This window comes from Elaeis guineensis, chromosome 7, assembly GCF_000442705.2.
Source record: "Elaeis guineensis isolate ETL-2024a chromosome 7, EG11, whole genome shotgun sequence".
NCBI lineage: Eukaryota > Viridiplantae > Streptophyta > Magnoliopsida > Arecales > Arecaceae > Elaeis > Elaeis guineensis.
The window spans coordinates 97,779,535-97,798,884 of NC_025999.2; the positions used below are offsets into that span (position 1 = coordinate 97,779,535).

General features: G+C 37.7%; 2 protein-coding genes across 5 annotated transcripts; one reads left to right on the forward strand and one right to left on the reverse strand.

The window, feature by feature from the left end:
• Positions 1-722: 722 nt before the first annotated feature.
• Positions 723-9,641, forward strand: LOC140859073 (membrane-associated progesterone-binding protein 4-like). Its single transcript, XM_073260424.1, has 8 exons — positions 723-1,000; positions 1,309-1,385; positions 1,494-1,565; positions 3,973-4,010; positions 4,341-4,384; positions 7,632-7,678; positions 8,113-8,287; positions 9,323-9,641. Exons 1-8 carry the CDS (start codon positions 731-733, stop codon positions 9,488-9,490), a joined length of 891 nt encoding a protein of 296 aa, XP_073116525.1. The 5' UTR covers positions 723-730; the 3' UTR covers positions 9,491-9,641.
• A 4,936-nt stretch (positions 9,642-14,577) lies between these two features.
• LOC105048188 (protein SOMBRERO) lies at positions 14,578-18,513 on the reverse strand. 4 transcript variants are annotated; one of them, XM_073260425.1, is made up of 5 exons: positions 18,326-18,498; positions 17,018-17,350; positions 16,605-16,791; positions 16,044-16,315; positions 14,578-15,256 (listed from the first exon to the last, which is right to left on the reverse strand). In XM_073260425.1, the coding sequence occupies exons 3-5, from the start codon at positions 16,771-16,773 to the stop codon at positions 14,753-14,755; spliced, it is 945 nt and encodes a 314-aa protein (XP_073116526.1). In that variant the 5' UTR covers positions 16,774-16,791; positions 17,018-17,350; positions 18,326-18,498; the 3' UTR covers positions 14,578-14,752. The 4 variants fall into 4 exon arrangements, with proteins under 4 accessions (XP_073116526.1, XP_073116527.1, XP_073116528.1 ...); XM_073260426.1 differs by lacking the exon at positions 17,018-17,350 and having other exon boundaries at positions 18,326-18,513; XM_073260427.1 differs by lacking the exons at positions 17,018-17,350; positions 18,326-18,498 and adding an exon at positions 18,201-18,311.
• Between the last annotated feature and the right edge of the window lie 837 nt (positions 18,514-19,350).

Sequence of the window (19,350 nt, forward strand, 5' to 3'; positions counted from 1 at the left end):
GATCATTTGATGCATAGATTAGAGGTCTTTAAATTATATGATTTTTAGTGTATAAATAATTTTGAGATAATAGATTATATCCAATGATTTTGATAATCGATGTAGGAATCAGATTATCTAGTTTTGATATGATCTGAATCTAAATTTGATCGATCTCATCTAATTCTATCCATATTTATATAATTCAAGGGATCACACGTAGAAAATGCTCATTTGACTAGGCTGTTGTTGCTGCCCACGACTTGCTTTACGACTGCTGCAAACTCGGCAATGTAACTTAACGGACATAACATGTACAATAACACAAGGACCCATATACAAAATACACATGGCTTATCAATATTAGTTCGATCTAAACATAGACTTATTTACATCATTTATTTAAGATGGGAGGTCATTTCTAGAACTTACATTTACCTTGAATACACCAGACGTAATTTGCTTAACATAAGGGGTCATCCGTAAAGGTAATTAAGCTTAACTTGAATTTCGAACTAGTACCTGCAAGCGGCCTGCCGGGACTAGTTCAAGTAAACAGAGACACATTTCTCTATATCCCCAACATGGTACAGAATGGTCACGTAATACAAGGGGGTTTTCGTTAAAGCAATGATGCTTAAAACTTGAGCTAGTTCCTGCAATGGACTTGCCGGGACTAGTTCAAATTAGTCATACATTTATTTCTATATAACCCTCTAGATTCATTACACGCGGACCCTTTGGCCTATAAATGCTAGCGATCGGAGTCGTCCTCTGGTTTGTCTCGGGTACCTGTGGCTCGTATCGGAGACGTGAAAGCGGAGCAGATTCCAAGCAAAGCCTTGGGCTCCTCATGGACTCCACGGCATCGCGAGGAGAAGCCAAGCAAGAGACTAGCGAGGTGGGGAAGGGGTCGCCCTCGAGGCTAAGGGCCTTGTCCCCTTTCCTTCTAGTGTTAGGGTTTATCATCGCCCTGATCGCCTTTGTCCTCCAATTCTCGTCAAAGAAGCCGCTCCAACCGGTTCGTTACTTCCTAATGCCCACATCCTTCCGTTGAATTATCTGTTGGAAGTTCTTGATTCAAGATTTTTTTTTTTTTTAAAAAAAAATTTGGGTGACTTCTTGATGGACTTTGTTTTAAAGAATTTAAAGATTTGATTGTGTTTTTGGTTCCGAAGGAATTTGATGAATCGAGTCTCTAGAATTATGAATGATTGGTTCTTGCTGGCCTTTGTAATTTAAGGAAATCCTTCTTGTTGTCTAAAGGCGTTTTTCTCGAGGTTCTTGACATTCTGGTTCTTTTGTTATTTTTCTTCCTGTTATTACCAGCGGCTGTGGACTGTCGAAGAGTTAGCTTTGTATAATGGAACGAATGAGGCATTACCGATTCTATTAGGAATACTCGGGTGATCTAATCTTCTTTTTCATCTTCTTCTTTTTCAATATAAAAATGTAAGATTTTTTTTTTTTTTGGTTCAATTATCTGAGTAAGTTGGATCTGATTTGAGGTGCAGTTCGGTATTTGATGTTACGAAAGGGAGATCGCATTATGGTCCAGGAGGAGGCTACCATCACTTCTCTGGAAGGTAAGTTTCTTTTCACTTGATTTGTTTCTTATGTTAGTCCAAGTTTTATGAAATGATTTCATGGACAAATACTTACTTTTTTGCATCAGAAGCTAGGCGGTAATGATTTTTTTGCTAGTTGGTCAAGTCATAGGAAGTAACTCAAATGATCCAGACATGGTGCTTATATACTTTTTTTTTTAATAAATAAAACATGTTTATATTTTTCTCTGTGAAAATGGAAGTTTAAGCGATGCTAAATGAAAAATATGAGGATAAATGATGATGATGGAGAAAGTACATAAGACTTGCTAGACTTTAAACCTTTGAAAATGAAAGTAGGAAAAAGGGAGAACATAGAAAGGAAGAAAAGAAAAGGAGATTCAGGTAAGAGAATTCAGTTTGAGGTTTATGGAATTCAGCTTGAGACAATGACAAGTCGTTTATAATTGATTTTGAAGAAGCAACAACCATTACCAACGATCTTTGTCCCCAATACTTGGGCTGCCTTTCTGTATTTTTTATTGCCATTTGTTCCTATTAAGAGTCTTAGTAGCTCTCACTATTGAACTAGAAAAGTTGTCAGTTGTCCCACAATTTTCAACTTTATTATGTGAAGTATTGACTGTTTTGTTCCTTCAACGTAAATATGACCCTCTTTCCTATCAGGAGCCTCCCTAAATCTTTTTTGCTTATGTTCATACCATCAGCTTATTTCCACTCTCTCATCTACTTATTTCTCTGTTGATCCTCTTGATTTGAGCACAGATTCACTAAATTTTTGCATATTCATCGCACTCATACTATGTCCTCAAATTCCTCAACCCTAACTACAACCCACAACTGCCAACTTTAGCATTCGGTTCAATGAGAACAACCATAGTCATCAGAGACAACACGTCGCCATGTTTTTCCAGTTTCCATGCATGTGTCTATCTGAATCCAGATACTCCTGCTATATGAATCAGATTTGCATCTCAAAAGGCTCCTACAACCTAGCATAATCCCCTCATGTTGTTAGAAATAAAAATTACATGCTGATTTTCTGTGTGATTTGTTAATAATATTTTTCTACTGTCACCATATTTCATTTCCATCAAGACCTTATATAGACTTGGAAATTCAAAGGTGCACCTTTTGAGGACAACAAGCTACTATTGTTTGACGATGTTTAAAAATAAAACAATCATCTCCTTGTTTTTTCTTTTAGCTACTGCAACGTTATATTCAAAATAAAGTGTAATTAAGGCTCATATTGAGGGTAAGACTCCTAGCTCAACTTGGAGGTTACAAAATCATGTCCTTTGGATACTGCTAAAGTGTAGTTAAGGCTCATATTGAGGGTAAGACTCCTAGCTCAACTTGGAGGTTACAAAATCATGTCCTTTGGATACTGCCACATTGTGTACAACATAATTTGCCTTTTCAGTGCAGTTTACTTTTCAAATTGTTCAATTCCCTATGCAATTCTTGCTAACTACCATGCCGACTTCGAGCTACCTCCACCAATTGCTATTGGAACCTTTGAGTTACTAAATTATATAATAGGCATCTCAAATGCCACTTTATATCCCTTGCACTTTATCATGTATTGTTGTCTTTCCATCATCTTGACAAGATATTCTAAGGAGCTTGTTGGGACAAACCATGTTAACTAGTTTTGGTTATCTGCTAGTGGCATAAAAACTAGATGGCTGAAGGCAGACAAGATGACCTCGAATTATATATTGGACTATCTCAGATGCATTTTGATGTTGACAACAAAAGTTTGCCTAATAGCCTTCACTTCAGAAGTCTTCATGTTTAGAGGGTTAAATTGGGAAGCAAAGCAAGGATGCACTAAGTGTTAGTTAAACAAAAATATAGGTGACAGGACTTTGGGATCATGTAATTGAGATGACTGGCCACTGCAGTGAACTGAAGATCCAATGTTATAATTTTTTTTTTTCTTTCATAATTTTAGGCACTCTTCAGTAGTTCAATTGCTGTCCTATCTCAACTATTTATCTTGAATATGACATGTTAGAATTTGGTTTCAGACTTCGACTCTCTTTGGGCCGGTAGTCCATCTTCAAACAAGACTATCAGATCAGTGGTCTAAACACCCTTTCTGTGTTTCATGAGTCCCAAGATAGTCTTGCTGGTTCCACAGTAACCAACTCTAACTTGAATTCAGTTTTGGGACACCTTAACATTCAACTCTGCGGTTCTATTAAATATTTGACATAGCTCTAGAGATAAAGTTACTGCTGAGTCCAATTGAATATCAACTTGACTACAATGTTGACTTAAATTGGGGTGCATGTCATCACTAGCATCACACTTCAGTCACATCCACTTTTTGGTTTATGCCTTATATAATTGTCTTTCAGCGGCTTTGTTTTTACTCCTTTCTATACTGAATCTACAATTGTTGTGTGGATACCAGAGATGCATCACGAGCATTTGTTTCTGGAAACTTTACAGGTAAACTTTTTATAGTTATTCATGGTTCACAACTTTTTAGAAAGTACAAAACTTTATTGATATTTCAAATATTTCTTTAACACAAATCTTAAAATCAAATTTTTTTAAATTTCTTTCAAATAACATGACATCTTAAACGAAATTAATGGTAAAAGGCTTGTTATTTATGATGTAATGAATATGGTACCTAATGTGGAGAATATACTGCAAACTTGAACCTTTTTACCTCCTCAGCAAGTTGATGTGTTATATTAGTGAATAATAATGTCAGTATGAAATCTACCGTCTCTTTCATGCTATCAAAATGATCAACTTGTCCTTCTCTTGTAGGTGATGGATTGACCGACTCATTGCATGGTCTATCTAGTGCAGAGGTAGTAGATTTTTGAGGTTTGTGTATGGTTTTAAGTTGTAGTCTTGTTGCTATGTACTCTGTTGGAAATATTCAGTAGAAAATGAAATGGTATGTGAACTTATCTGTGGCATGCTTGTTGCTGTTTTACTTGAATGCTTAGTGGATAGTAAGTTGATACTGGAAACATTGTAGAAAATCCTTTTATTTGGAACAAAGAGGTCTCGCTTGCTGCTCTAATAATTTTTACTGCTTATGATGTACCTCAGCTAAATAGCATGAAATGAAGTGGATATTAGAGTGTAACCACTGGGAGAAATGTAATTTCTAAAAATCTTACAGTTCTAAATAAAGAATAAATGAAAAGAGCTAAATAATAAAACTTTACATAAGATGAAATAATGATTTCTGGGAGTTGAAGAAGCCTTTTGAAGAAGAATGTTCATTTACAGCAAAAAAAAGTGCTGTTTGAAGAAGCCTTCAGGATACTTTTGGCAGAATACTATGAATTTTATGTAATTTAGAATGTGAGAACATGCCATCATCATCTCACTGTAGAAGTTGTTCAATGCAAATGAGTCAAACACAAACACATTGTCTCTCTCACCTCAACCAAACACATTCACCCTCTTGCTCCCCCCACCCCCCACCACAAAAAGAAGGGGGGGGGGGTGTGGAACCTATTCTCTGGTTTCATAAATAATCTGCAATATAACTTTTGTATCTTCTACAGGGAGGGATGAGGCTTCTTAAACATTGTTTTTTTCTGTGCATTGAGTCTTTCATATGCTTATTTCTTTGTGATAACTTACAGAGTACCAATACGTGTTATGTTTCAGTTTTTTAGAAGTTCTGTGAAAAGGATGCATTCTTTATTCTTGTTGTGAAGGAAATGGAGAAAAAGTTACAAATGCGAGTGCTAGGTTTAACTCCTATCTCACCTTCATATTATAAGTGACACTATGTATTTGGTAAACTTTGTTGTAACAAATAGAAAATTTTGTGGTTGATATATTGGAATGTTTTAAGGTTGATTTTAATCTTGTGAAGATTGAAGACATCATTAGAATTCATGGGATTTTCATTTGGAATTGGAAACCAATGCGAGATACTAAAATGCTGGTTTGCTGTTTTAAAATTTGGCTCACCAATTGATTAGAGGATTCGTTTTTCCCAAGAAATTCGAATAGTGGCTGCGACCAGCTATGATGTGTGGTAATACAAGAAGGATAGAATATGAATGAAGTCATTCATGAAAAAATAGAGGTAGCACTAATTGAGAACAAATTAATAGGGTGATTTAGTTGGTTTGGACATGTACAACATGGCTCAAGGAATTGATTAGTGCAAAGGGGTGATTTGATACATGTAGAAGGAAAGAGGGGTCGAGGTAGACTGAGAATCATAGGAGATGAACTAGTAAGGAAGGACTAAATATTGCTATAGCTTTCAGAAAGTGTGACTCTAGATAGAGCAGCATAAGAAAAAGGACTCATGTAGCCAAAAACAGCTAGTTTGGGATTAAGGCTTAGTTGAGTTGAGATGGGTATCCATGTTCTGGCTATTCTCTGGATTCATGTTCATCAAATATGACTATAGTTTGACACTTGCCATCAATCTACTGCAACCTTCCTCCTTCATCCAGGCTTATGACAAAGCAATGTACAAAATATAGGCAGAGTTGAGGTGAGATGGGTATCTATGTTTTGACTATTTAGTATTGGTAGATGGTGAATGATGATCGATATTTTTGTAGAGTAACAATAGTAAGTATGCTAAAATGCATCGATATTATTTATATAAGAAACTAATTACTCATGGAAAATCCAGAATTATGCATATTACATAGTTATAACTGTATCATCTATAAACATGGTCATGCATCATGTTGCGAAAGATTCCCGGCTACCGTCGGAGTAGGCTAGAGCCGCTGGAGTAACGCTTCTTGCAAAACAAATTCCGACCGGAGTTGGCTTCGACGGGGATCTTCCGACGATCAAGTCAGGAATTTGGCACAATAGATGAGAAGGGGAGAGAGAATAGAGGGAGAGCGTAAGGGTTTCAGTGAGCCAGTATGTGTACGTGTCTCAGGGGTTCCTTCTTTACCTCTATTTAAAGAGAGATTAAAGTCAAGAGTGGAAGGATGGGAGGTCATTCCAATCGTATCCCATCATACGGAGCCGTATGGAGCATCTTTAAATGGCTCTAACAGTGGACATTCCTCGAACCGGCACACAGTCAACCATAGAGGGGATGGTGATGTGACATGGGCTCACCTGGTGCGCAGCCAGTAGCCAGTAGGTGGAGTGGTGCAGTTAGACAGTATGGCCTGACAAGTTTATACAAAGAAGAATGATTAGGACGTTTTCTAGCTTGGACCTTAGGCGGGGGATGGTTATCCGATGTTTGACCTTCCTCCGAAGTAAGCAGTCGGGGGTCGGTCAGAATGGGGATCAACTAAATCACTGAAGTTTGCCCGTCTAAGGTCTAGCAGTCATTGGGATCAGCAATTAGATTAAGATCCGAAAGTCGGGAATGGCTCAATCCCGAAAGGGGGTTCGGACCACGACACAAGTGTTGGGCGGCCCTTAGTTCTTGGGTGGCGCATCTGTTATAAGGATCGGATTGATTGAGATGATGCAGGTTCCGCAGGAATCGGTTCTGTCTTGACCTCGGCGGAAACGTGCTTCTGTTCAGGTACGCTACCCCTCCCCAACACGTCATATTTTGGGGAAAATAGGTTCGAATTCCTTTTTTTCTAGAATCATGGTACAAGACAAAGACAAACTAGTGCCATACAAAACAAACTGAAACGAGTCCATAAAAGTTTGTATTTATTTTGGCATCTTGGTAGTTCAGTTTAATAAGAAAAAGATAAGAAATTTTTGGGCTAAATATTTTGCTCTCACTTTATGTTTAGACAGTGCTGTTCTTGAAATAGATTTAAGTACCCTATAATTAAGGAGCCGCTCATACTAGCTCAGTCATGCAGAAGATTGATATCTGCTATATGAATCCTTATTACTATTTGGGCAAAAAGATAAGCTGGGGTTTGAGGTTTTTATACTGCTTCTCTCTAAAGTTTTCTGTCGTTCTTTTGTTTTCTAAAAATGCACTACTTTTAAAAGTCAATTTTGTGCTTTCATAATTGTAGTAGTTTCTATTGTACTCTATATCAGTATCAGCACTCTATAGTGCATTCATATATGAGCATGTTGATCACCTGAAGCACTAATTTCATGTTCTTTTCTGATTTGCTTTTGTTGTAGGTAAATAGTGTTGTTGACTGGCGGAAATTTTACATGGAAAGATATATGTAAGCTAGCTTATTCTGAATTTGCATTTTATAGTTTGTTTCCTTTATATCAGGTACTCTGTGGTCTCTAAGCCTCTGGGGTTATTTTGTCCTATAATTAGAAATAAATTTCTGTGTGTTATATATAACTGCTACATTCTGATTATGCTTGCTACCGTGGTGACTCCTTCCTTGGTTGTGGTAAGAAATTTGTTAGGTGAAAAGGCAAAACATGAAGGGTCCATATTACTGTTAAATATGAATCCAGATTACTTGTCAGGTCTTACAGTGTGGTGAGAGTCAGTTTTGTGTTTAAATTTCTATAATAAGCTAATTGGACGGAATTTTTGATCAACACTCAATTTAAGAATGGACTGACTCATGACACATTTCTCTAAGACACTGACAATGTAAAATAGTTTCTGATGTCCTGCTGTGTCATTTCTTTTTGTCAGATATGTTGGTAAACTTGTTGGCCGCTACTATGACAGCCAAGGTAATCCGACAAAATATTTGAAGGGCGTTGAAGCAAAGGCCAGACGGGGAGCTCAGCTTTTGGAGAAACAGAAAATTGAAGAGGCTAAAATTCCGAGTTGCAATTCAAGATGGAGTGAACAAGATGGAGGAAAGGTAGGAATTCTGTTCCGAACTCATGTTGTTTCGAGTTATTATCTTTTGTTAAATATTGCATTGTATTTTCATTTAATTTTCAAGTGCTAGATGGTATCATGACATTCATCATTTATTGCAGTTTGAACGTATGATACCACGAGGTTGTTATTGATGTATTCTGAATCTATACCCATCTGATAGTCTAAATTATTTTATCCTATATATCAAGTTTGTTTGAGCATTCTTCATCCATGTAGTTTGTGTGGGGCCTATCAATCTGGACCATTCAAGTCGACAAATTGTATGAGACCCTACCTTCCTGTTAAATATCTTTCGGACCTTCTGAAAGTACTCTAATGGATTAATAAATGCATTCTCACGGCTTTTGAGACAAGCCTAGAGGGCATCACCAATGAGTTCAGTCCCTGGGCTACCTACAGTCATGTTGTGATGGAAGTTGATTAGCTTGTTCATCTATTGTTCAGTCTGAAATAGTTCAGAAGGTTACTTTAATTGCTTATGTTAGTGAGCGTGCCCAACTAATTGAGTTGGTAAAGTAGTTGGGTATTGCATAGCAGTGACCTCACCCTAATTCTGAAAAAATGGGGAAAATAACATAAGGTTATGTGTGTATATGCATGTAGATGCTTTAAGCATGCCTATTCTTATAATGGTATATGAACCTATTTTTCAGTTTCCCATTGAATAGAAGGAATGGCTGTATGGCTGGTAGATGCATGGAAAAGCATTAGCTGAAATTGTACTTCCTTTTTTTCATTATTTTGTGATTGTTACTCCTGGTAGTTGAAGAGATTCTTTTCCGTAATGTTTCAAGTAGATGTTCACCCCATTGCTAGAATCTTTTTAATTTTGCTATACATTTTGTACCACTAAAGTTAATACTTATTTGTGAAGTTCGGGGAGTTTGCTCCTGTGGTCTCCATACCACAATTGTCCAATTGAGTGCGTAAGCAATTTTTTCCGCACATCCTGATTGTTTGGTGCAGTTAGACACTTTGTTAGTTATTTTAAATTCATTTATTTTTTATTCAGGTTTGGTGTGACACGGGATATCCAAGGTTAGTAAAGAGACCTGTAGATATAGCCCTGACTGGAAAAATCAGCCAACGGTGTGCGTGTTTTAAAGAAGAGGAGCTTGGCCAGCCAGGATTGGAGGTATATAAGGGCTGTGATTATTTGTCCAAAGTTTGCTTAGTTTAAATCCTTTGACTCATGCTTTTCTGGTTTTCCTTGTATGCTCATCAGTTCATATTGTTATCATTATCTGAGATCAATGTGTTGTTGTAGAACTTGAGCTACTGGTTGATATAATAGATATTAGAAGACCATCATTCAGGGCTGTTACAATTCAGATCAATATGTAGGATCTGGTTTTTTCCTTGCATGTTTATTTTTTCTTTCATAGATTGTTGTTGCTTTTGATATCCAAATTACGAAACCTTTTAAAGCCTTAGCTAGGAGTTCAAACAGTTTGAATATGTCACTCAAGAGGTCCATCATATTTCTAGGCTTCGTGTTTGGAGGAGTCGTTGGATCGGATCGGACTTCCTCCATCGCAAGCTGAAGGGCACGTCTAAACAACATTTTACTAATTGATACTAACATTTATTGGCGCTCATTATTTTCTTTATATTATATTATATTATGTTTGTTATATATATATATATATATATATATATATATAAAAGAGATAATTATTTTATTCTCTAAATCGATTGTACCACGTCAATTTTAAATATTTGGTCGGAGGTTCCATTCGGTCGTCAATAAAAATTGGGTTATGGAAATGTTCAATTAATTATACTTTGCTATATTTTTATGTTATATTTCAAGAACAGTTAGAGGAAAAAAAAAAAGGAGAAAAAATATGCGCCATACCGATGCTCCTTTTTTTGGGTCTTCGGATGGGATGGGGAGAAGGAAGAAAATGTCCTCGAATAATGTGTAGGCATGCTAGGGGTGGTCGAAATAGAAAGGATGAATGCCAGTGGATTCTATTTTCTTAATTTTCAAGGATTTTTAATATTAGGGTACTACATTCTCTGAGAAAGAAATAACATAGCTATCTCACGGGCATTTGGGATTATATCACATGTTGCTGTGGTATAAATGCCCATGCATCGCGTAGGATCCATATCGCTAACGCCTGTATTAAGGATGAAATTCTTTCCATGACGACTGCAGATTTCTTGTAAATATTCGTATTAATGATACGATGGAAGTTTCTATTCGACCAGTAAAGCTAATAATTTAGTATGTTGTTATATTATATTCAAAAATAGTCGCGGGGGAAAAAAAAAAAAAAAAAGGAGAGAGAGAATGATACAATGTATGGATACATGTGGCCTTGGAGGATCCCTCTATCAACCGCGGATCCCTACTTTAGCTGGACTCTGTTATGGCCCCATATTTTATTTATTTAATTTTTTCTCTTGCATATGTTTGTTGCAAGGCTTCATTTTCACGTGCGTGTATATTTCTGTACTATATGACTTGATAGTAGTGGTACTTGTGCTTGGCATTTCCGTTTGGGGATGGTAACAGATCGATATACATCGGATCGATCAATATTCGTATTCATTTCATCAGTAACAAACTTACATCCATACCTGTCTTATATTTGGGTCGGGCTGAGCTTCAAGAACGAATTGAATCAGATCGAATCGGATATATCTAAAATTTTTCTATAATTTTTTAAAAAAAATTATACAATGGGAGGAAATCCATCAATTAAAAATTTTGTATCCAAAAAAAATTTTTTCGATAAAAAACTCCCAACTCTATAAAATATCATGCTTCTATCAAGATTAAGCTTTCAAAACCTCAAGGAACCAATTCATATCACCACAACTCAGATAGGATCTCACATACTCGAGGAAAAAAATCTAATTGAAACTTGAAAATCTTTTTAATCTCTTAAGTGCTCTTTTTTTTCACAGATCTCTAAAAAAGATAATGAAAAGATAAGACAAAGGAGTAAAAAAAAAAAAATGACAATCTATGGACTTATCTCTCTTTTTCATTTTTTTTTTATTTTTTTTATTTTTTTTAATTTTTTTTCTATTTTTTTTATCTTTAAGAGTCCAATTGGATGGAAGGCTTAGAGTAGCCGAATATGAAAATTTAAGGGAGGTGGAGTGGCCGAATACGGAAAGCTTAGACGGCTAAGATTTTGTGTTGGATATTTAGGTATATATATATATCGAGTCGGGTTCGGAATGGGGTATATTATTATCTATATCCGATCCGTATTTGCTTAGAGTTTTTTTTTTAATTCATATCTGTTTTAAATTTTAATCAGATCGGATCTGTCCTATTTAGACCGAATATCCGATGGATGGGATCAAATTGCCGCCCTTACTAAAACTATTATAGGTCTCGATTCTTTTGCCCCGAATCCACCTTAAATCGGATCGGATGACGGCCCATTAATATTGCTCTCCATACCCGTGACTTACCAGGTCGCGTGATCGTACATATTACCGGGTCTTGAACTTGGAAGCAAACAGGCTACGCGAAATGTTTAAACCATTTTCTCAGGGGATCTCTTGCCCCACTGGGACAGAGCATCCGATGGTGCGGTCTTGGATGTGCACTGTTCGAAATTTTTAGCTGGGCTTTGGAGATACTGTTCGGCTTTCCCTTTTTTTTTTTCCCCCACATTCTAAAGGGTCCGGGGCCCTTAGTCCACATTAGGCAAAAGCCCCATAATCGATTGGGCTTTGGGCTCAAACCATTTGAGTAATGCTTTTCACGAGTAGGGACAGATTGCGTGTTGAAGCTACACCTCCTCAATACTGGGTCAAATGTTTCAGGCAATGAAGTAGCTTCAGTCATATGTAAAAAATATATGTGCATTGCCGCGTATAAAGCATTGCAGTGACATGCAAGGTCATATTTCTTTTTATTGACCCCAAATTTGTCAACCATTGGAGGTTCATAATATCTTAATATTTGTTCTAATAGATCTAGGTTATTAGCTCATCGTAGAGATTGTCGATTGTCGTGTACTTTATTTTAATCTTCATCGTTTCCAGGATCTCATATTCCGGCTGATGTCGGCATTCGCGGGCCCGTTTACATCAAGCTGTCATTGGTTTGCACAACTAGATTTGGGAATGTGACTTGGCTGGTCTTATCGCTGGGCCTGCTCGGGCAAGGTTTTCTCACTATTCGGCCTGGCCTACCTTCGCTTACTCAAAAATTGGTAGGCCGATTTGAGAATTGGAATATCAAATGGTATGCATATTGTTCTATATCTTTGCATATGATAACAAATATTATTTTTACAGACTTGGTTCAAGAATTTTATTTAAGAAACTCGAATAAGAGGAGTTGTTCTACAAGTTCGTATGTTTTGGAGTTACAATTTCGGGAATAACTTTAGATTGAGAAATGAGAATACCTTTGTGCATCGTGGAATGAGAGGGTATGCTAGGAATAGAGAGATTAAATTAATTATGTTTGACACCTCATCTTTTGGGATGATGATGAAGAACCTCACAATACTATGTGCTATCCTATCTGATATCTCTTTTAAATCTTATTTGGCCCTATTTTTGCTGTTGGGACGATGATGAAGAAGTCTTGCAGCACTATGAAGTTTTACGGCTCCCATATACTATTAGTGGCTAAAAATATCCTTTTTTGCTGTTGTCCCTCAATTAAAATTTTCTTCTCAATCTTAAAGTTTTGGTTTCCATTTTGATTTTTTCTTCTTTGTTCGGCAAACCCCTGCCTTTTATTGGATGTGCTTGTCAAAGTGCTTGTTAATCTGCATATTCTCTTTATTTATAAATTTTACTCTTATATATGTTAATAAATCTGGTGACCAATGGTGATATGCCATTAGTCTCCATCTTTCTCAAAAAAAAAAAAAAAAAAAATTGACGTAATTAAGTTTGAATGTAATGAGGAAAATTTACCTGCGCCTGCATCTTCGAAGCTGCTGGGAGTAGTTCCAGGCTTTATGCCCGCTTTATTCCTGCCTGAATGCTGCCTGCTGTTTGAGGGGACAAGACATGAAGATGATGAAAATCATGTGAAGACATTTGAAATTCTTGGCAAAATCTTTGTCAAACTTACAAGGATCATTCAAGTGGGGTGGATGTTTCCTATTTATGCCTTTTACTTTTTTGTGTAATTTGTTTCCAAAATTGCTGGGTTTGGCTAGGTAATTCCATATCTTTAAGATATGGCATTTGGGATTCCATATCCTTGTAATATGGTTTTAGAGGATCGGTAACAAATCTATTCTTTCTACATTTAGGTGGCTTAATAATGTCCATCAAAATTGTTAAATATTCTAAAAACAATGAGAGGAAAAAAAAAAGCATGTTCTATATTCTGTGAAGGTTAACCAATAACCATATATCTTCCAGGTGATTATGAGGTCCATAGTCCATGGAGTGATCTATGTTGGGCCATGTGAACATCCAACATGAACCCCTCAATTTTCGTGCATCATTTATCACCACCCCTCCATCCATCGGGTTGCTGCGTGCACCCTAGCAAAATCAAACCACTAATTCTTTGAGACAGAAAACAGCCAAATACTCCATGTATCTCTTATTTTAGGAACCAAGAGTGATTGCATTCCCAGTATACTTGATAAGCTTCCTTTCTCTGGAATTGTCCGCTTGTCGGTTCTTTGTTTTTCACAACAAGCCACTCAAAAATCTTTCCAAGTACTTGGAGGTTGGCATCAATATAGAATAGTATACAAGCAATGCATTGACCGCTCGTCTGATTTAGAATTTATAGAAAGACAATCATTGAACACTTTTCTTTTTTGGAATAAAGATCGGCAATGGGCTCTCCTCCTCCTCCTCCTCTAACACACTCCCAATTCCTTCCTTTTGGTTCCCCATTTTTTTGTTTCTTTCCATTTCAAGGAGCAGGAGGGGTCTTCCACTTGCATTTCCTTGAATGACAAGAATTTTGAAGTCTCCCAGCTCTCAATGCAGTTTATATAGTTGGTGCAGTCGCGGTGAACCACATTTCCTTCTTACCCGTGCTTAGCTTTTCACAAAGTGTTCCTCGAAGACCATTATCATTTACCCCTCCTTACAAGATCCAATATCTTCTGCTTATTCTCCCAGAAATAAAGAATGAAATGGACTAAAGAAAAAGGTTTTGATCAGCATGAGGTTATGTTACACATGCACCAAAAGAAATAGCTAAGCTTTTTTAGCATGCATCCTAAAGAAATCAGATATCATAGCATCTTAAGGAAAGGAAGGATTATAACCATAAAAGGAGGAAGAAGCGAGGAAGAAAAAGCCAAATGTCTGCCAAATTCTCTTTGATGGACCCTAGGATGTAACTTGCACCGTTTAGTCCCAACACAGATATAAAATCCTAGTTAAAACCACTGAAAGAAGATCATGGCCCAAACAAATGCATTTATATACATTTAAACGCCCAAACCACTAGACCTAATTAAAAGGCCAGTAAGCGACCTTACTTAGAAAATTTCAGGAGGTCAGCCTCACAGCCAAGATACTGGAATGGAAACCTCTGGACTGATGAGCCCATGTCCATGAGCTGGGAAGATGGGTGGTATTTGCTCTGGATGAGTTGGTCCAGGTTCTGGTGGGACGCAAGGAGCTTGTCCAAGATCGACCAATCCCCAATAAACTTCTCCTGTGGAAGCAGTCCTCCTCCACCATTCGTTGATGTCAGCTTCATGAGATTCTGAGAGCATTCAAGGTTGAAAGCGTTCATGGAGGCTGGAGGCAGGAGAGGAGGGATGGTGGATTCGGAGCACAGCAGCTGCGGAAGGTGCATGGAGTTGTTGTCAAAGGAGAAGTCGCATGGCAGCTGGAAGTTCTGCTTCTGGTCCATGGAAGCAAACCCGTTTGGCCTCAAGGGATCGAGTTGGTCATCTTCGAGTATGGATTCCGGAGGGATGCACCGCTGATGGTTCTTCTTCTTGAATACCCTACAAACAACCCATCCATCTTCCTACAGCGCAAATATCAAAGGGAAACTTAGTTTCTTAACAATTTAGCAAAGGATTAGGAAGGAAAAGAAATAGGAGATATCATTTTTGAGTGAATACAAGTAATGCTGCTGCAGATTATTGCAAAGGATTCAAATAATAAAGCAGAGGGAAACAACATGCATAGAACCTCTTCAGCCAAAGCGACCACCGTTCAGGACTTGAGGACTTTAGGAAGATGGATACAAGATCAAAGAAAACAACAAAAACTGCGCATAGCAAAAAGCATCCATAATACAAGAGCAAAGACCACAGAACACTGCTCCTAGAAGGCCAGACGGGCTACATAAGTTTCAGTTAAAACAGTGCTCTACTTTTTCCTCATAAACATGGAATGGATAGGGTATTTTTTACCTTGTTTTTCTTCATGATGTGCTCTCTGATATCATTATGACTGCTCTAATCCAAAAGGGAGGGGGGAAAGGAAAGATAACAATATCACTAGAGAGTCAGATCATGCCAGCATCATGTTGTGTAACTCTATGTGAATTATTATCGGTGACCTAGGCTTTCTAAATTACACCAACAGTAGTGATATATTATGTATTATTAGTTTATTACCATCAGCATGCCTCAAGTAAGTAGGGCATCAGGAAGAAAGTAACACCCCTAGATTTAAGTCCTCAGACGTTGCATCAAGGAAGTAGTGAGTTTCTTTCCTACCACCTCTAAATGCTTAAAAAAAAAAAATCCGGACATCACAAGAAATAGAGTGCCTTCGCTAGGCTTGGAAGAACCAATTTATGATACCTGAACCTCCATACTTTCATCATCAAGGCGGTACTCATGCATGATCCAATCGGTCTTCTGGCCATGAGGTGCTCTCCCAGTGTAGAAGACTAGGGTTTTCCTCATGCCGATCCTCTTTGAGTTGCCGAGGTGGATAACTTTATCCCTCCCTGTTGCTTTCCAGAAACCGGCAGTCGTCGCCCTGTTGGTGCGTGTTCCGGTTGGGTATTTCTTATCTTTGTGGCTGAAGAAGTACCACTCATTTTGAGGCCCGGATCCAATTCTACACTTGTCTGCATGCCATCAGGAACCATATTAGCTTCAGTCATGATCGTGCTAGCAAGTAGAATAGCTCCATGAGTTCATATTACAAAGCTTTATCTTCTAAGGTGCTATGGAGGTAGTCACTCAAAAACGAATGCCCCTTTGTGCAGCTAAAATAGGATGTGAAACTCTGACAGTTTGGGTAACAGCCATTAATCTTTACACAAGTCATCCTTAACACAAAAAATACAAAGAAAAATCTTTACATAGATCATGTTACACAAGAAGAAACAGAGGAGGAAGAGTAAAATATCTAACCTTTAAGATCCCATGGTTCAAGTTTGTTAAGATCCACATCTCTTATAACGTCGAGATCGATAGCTTCATAGGTCACTTTCTTCCGCAAGTAATAGTAGAGGAGCTCCTCATCTGTTGGGTGGAATCGGAAACCCGGAGGCACCGTAAGCTGCCTGTTGCCTGGAATCATACTTGCTTACCCTAAGATCTAAAAGTTATAAGCAATAGAAAACACAAAAAATAGAGAGGAGTTAGAATATGCAATCCAAAAAACTAGTTATGTAAGTTTTCTCAATGTATTACAAGGGAAGGTGGAGACGACCACATTTTTCACACATCACATATTGCTCGCTCATGGAGAATAACCTACTTTTCATGTTCTCCCCACATAAAACTCAGAGAAGAAAAGAACAGAACTCAGAGGGAAAACAGACCTTGAAATTAGAAGGGAAGGGCTTCTTCTCTTCTCGGCAGCAGCAACAACAAAGGACAACCAAGAAAGCCAAGAGGCAAAGGAAGCTCTTGGCTTGATGTCCAAGAAGATGGGTTTTAAGGGAGAGGAGGTAGGGTTAAGATAATCTTACAATCCAGCTAGAAAAACAAATAAAATATAATGAAAACAGGAGGAGGTGGGGAAGCTAGCTGTAACAGTCATAGGGCATGGGTTTTGGATTTTTTGGGGTGTCTAATGAGAAGAAGGGGAGTTGTCCGTTGAATAGGGGACCTGCCCGAAAATCGCCTCATAAGGAGTAAGGTGATGTCCAGACCTGACAAGGGAAAAGAGGGTCCAGTTCAATCATGCAGTGCCCTTTTCATGTGACAGAGTCAGAGGGAATGAGGGAATTACACCTCTCATTCCATATTCTCTTTCCATTCTCTATTCTTCTTCTATTCCCATTCATGCACCCTATTTTATTCAAGATTTTCTTCCCTCATGCAGATCTGACATTTCCCCTTATTTTAGTGCTTCCTAGGGAGAGATACAGCGAAATTTCAAATGTGCCTACTTAGATGTGGCCCTTTGTTTGAAGTTTGGTCGAGCTTGAAATTACATTTTTGCCCTTTCGTTGATTTCACTGCTTTAATCCTAGCCCACTTTAACCTAAATCAAATTTAAACTAGTTTTGAAATTGAGATTTAGACCTAAATCCAACTCAATTGCTTGGCTGAGTTGATTCTTCTTTTAAGATTGGGACTTAACTAAGTCCAAATTTAACTCCTGTTTTTTGACCTAAGTCTTTTTTTTTAATTTTTTCTTTTTTCTTTGTATGTGTGTGTGTCCGCGGGTGAAGATGGAGAGGGGGAGGGGTGTAGTGGGGTTAGAGAGTTTAATTGGATTTATTTGGATCCAATTAGTTTGTGATATATTAATTATTAGATAATGTTATGATCTATGCTGACTTGCCACCTCTGTTACATTACATATGAAACAATCACTAAATACATGTTATAAATATTATAAATTCATTATAATGATCTTAAAAACAATTATCTATCATGTCACTCCAATTTTCATGTTTTTATGTGCTGTGGTAGACTGAAAAATGGCATAATATTGAACACAAATACTAATAGTAAACTGTAAACACATAATAAGTGTTTATATGTGACCATAACCTGTAAAAATAGTATCAAAGCAATTTTTTGATTGGAAAGAAGATCTTCATGATCTTTTGCTTGACTATAATCGAAAACAACCAATATGATGCTTATCCCAGATTGAGACATGAGTACATGAGCACCTTATGAGCGCATTAGCCTTGCAAGACATTCCTTTGCCCGATCTAAGAATGAGGAGCTGGAAGAGCCTTCATAGTCGATGGATAGGAGGCCAGAAGGGTATTTTTGTAAGGCAATTAGAGCCTAGGTTGGGCCATGAAGGTGTGGGGCAAGAAAAGGACTATTTACTGCACGTGAACCGAAGCGAAGGAGGGTGGTGGCCAAAAAACTGAAACTAGGATTAAAAGGCAGAACCCTAAAAGTCCGTGGGGGTGCACGTGCATGGATCTCGCAGCAGCACTCCTCCGCGCCCTGAGTTCGAGGGCGCCTCGATTCCCTTAAACTAATAGGCCTTTATTGCTGACCAAACGGATTCTTACGCTATCTCCTCCCCTCTCCTCTCCTCTCCTCTCACCCCCACCACCCGGTCAAACACGGAGATGTGTACGTTTACCAGTGAAGAGAGATGAAATTTAGACAACAGGACGTATCCCCCTCCCCAAAAAAGTCTTTTCTGGTTTTCTGGTTTTCACTTAATATATCCTGGCGACAGAAAGTTGGCTAGCTAGCACGACTCCTATTTTGTTCTCATGTTAGGAGTCTGGGTCTTTTCTTGTGGAACAAATGCTAGAATCATTTTAAGTGCATGTAAATGAGGATTTTGTATATATCTTTTGAAGACAAACTTAACCATGTATTATATGGTTCGTCGTTTTATTAGAAAAATGGTAACGTTCAGAGCGTGGGCAGTACGACAACTACAATAACATAGTATATTGCAAGAATACATGCTTGCAACTACGGCGGCCATATTATTAGAATGAGATAGAGGCTCCATTACAAACAACCCTTGACCAATCTAGATAAAGATCATGAGAGAGAAGATAATTAATAATGTCCAAACTAAAGCTAAGTGGTTCGGTCTCATGTTGCTCATTACCTTGAATATTTGTTCAATGTGGAAATGCTTCCACTCTAACCCACAGTACACAAGCAATCTTGTGTGAAGAAAATACTGCACCTGGTTCAGGAACTCATGTAATTTGAA

Bases quoted from the DNA above. Each gene is read 5' to 3' on its own strand.
- LOC140859073 (XM_073260424.1), top strand. From the start codon at position 731: ATGCTAGCGATCGGAGTCGTCCTCTGGTTTGTCTCGGGTACCTGTGGC. The intron at 4,011-4,340 runs GTAAACTTTTTA...CTTCTCTTGTAG, and splicing joins TGTTTCTGGAAACTTTACAG to GTGATGGATTGACCGACTCA. The intron at 8,288-9,322 runs GTAGGAATTCTG...TTTTTTATTCAG, and splicing joins GTGAACAAGATGGAGGAAAG to GTTTGGTGTGACACGGGATA.
- LOC105048188 (XM_073260426.1), bottom strand. From the start codon at position 16,773: ATGATTCCAGGCAACAGGCAGCTTACGGTGCCTCCGGGTTTCCGATTC. The intron at 16,316-16,604 runs GTTAGATATTTT...GATGGCATGCAG, and splicing joins TGAACCATGGGATCTTAAAG to ACAAGTGTAGAATTGGATCC. The intron at 15,257-16,043 runs GTATCATAAATT...TTTGCGCTGTAG, and splicing joins ATGAAAGTATGGAGGTTCAG to GAAGATGGATGGGTTGTTTG.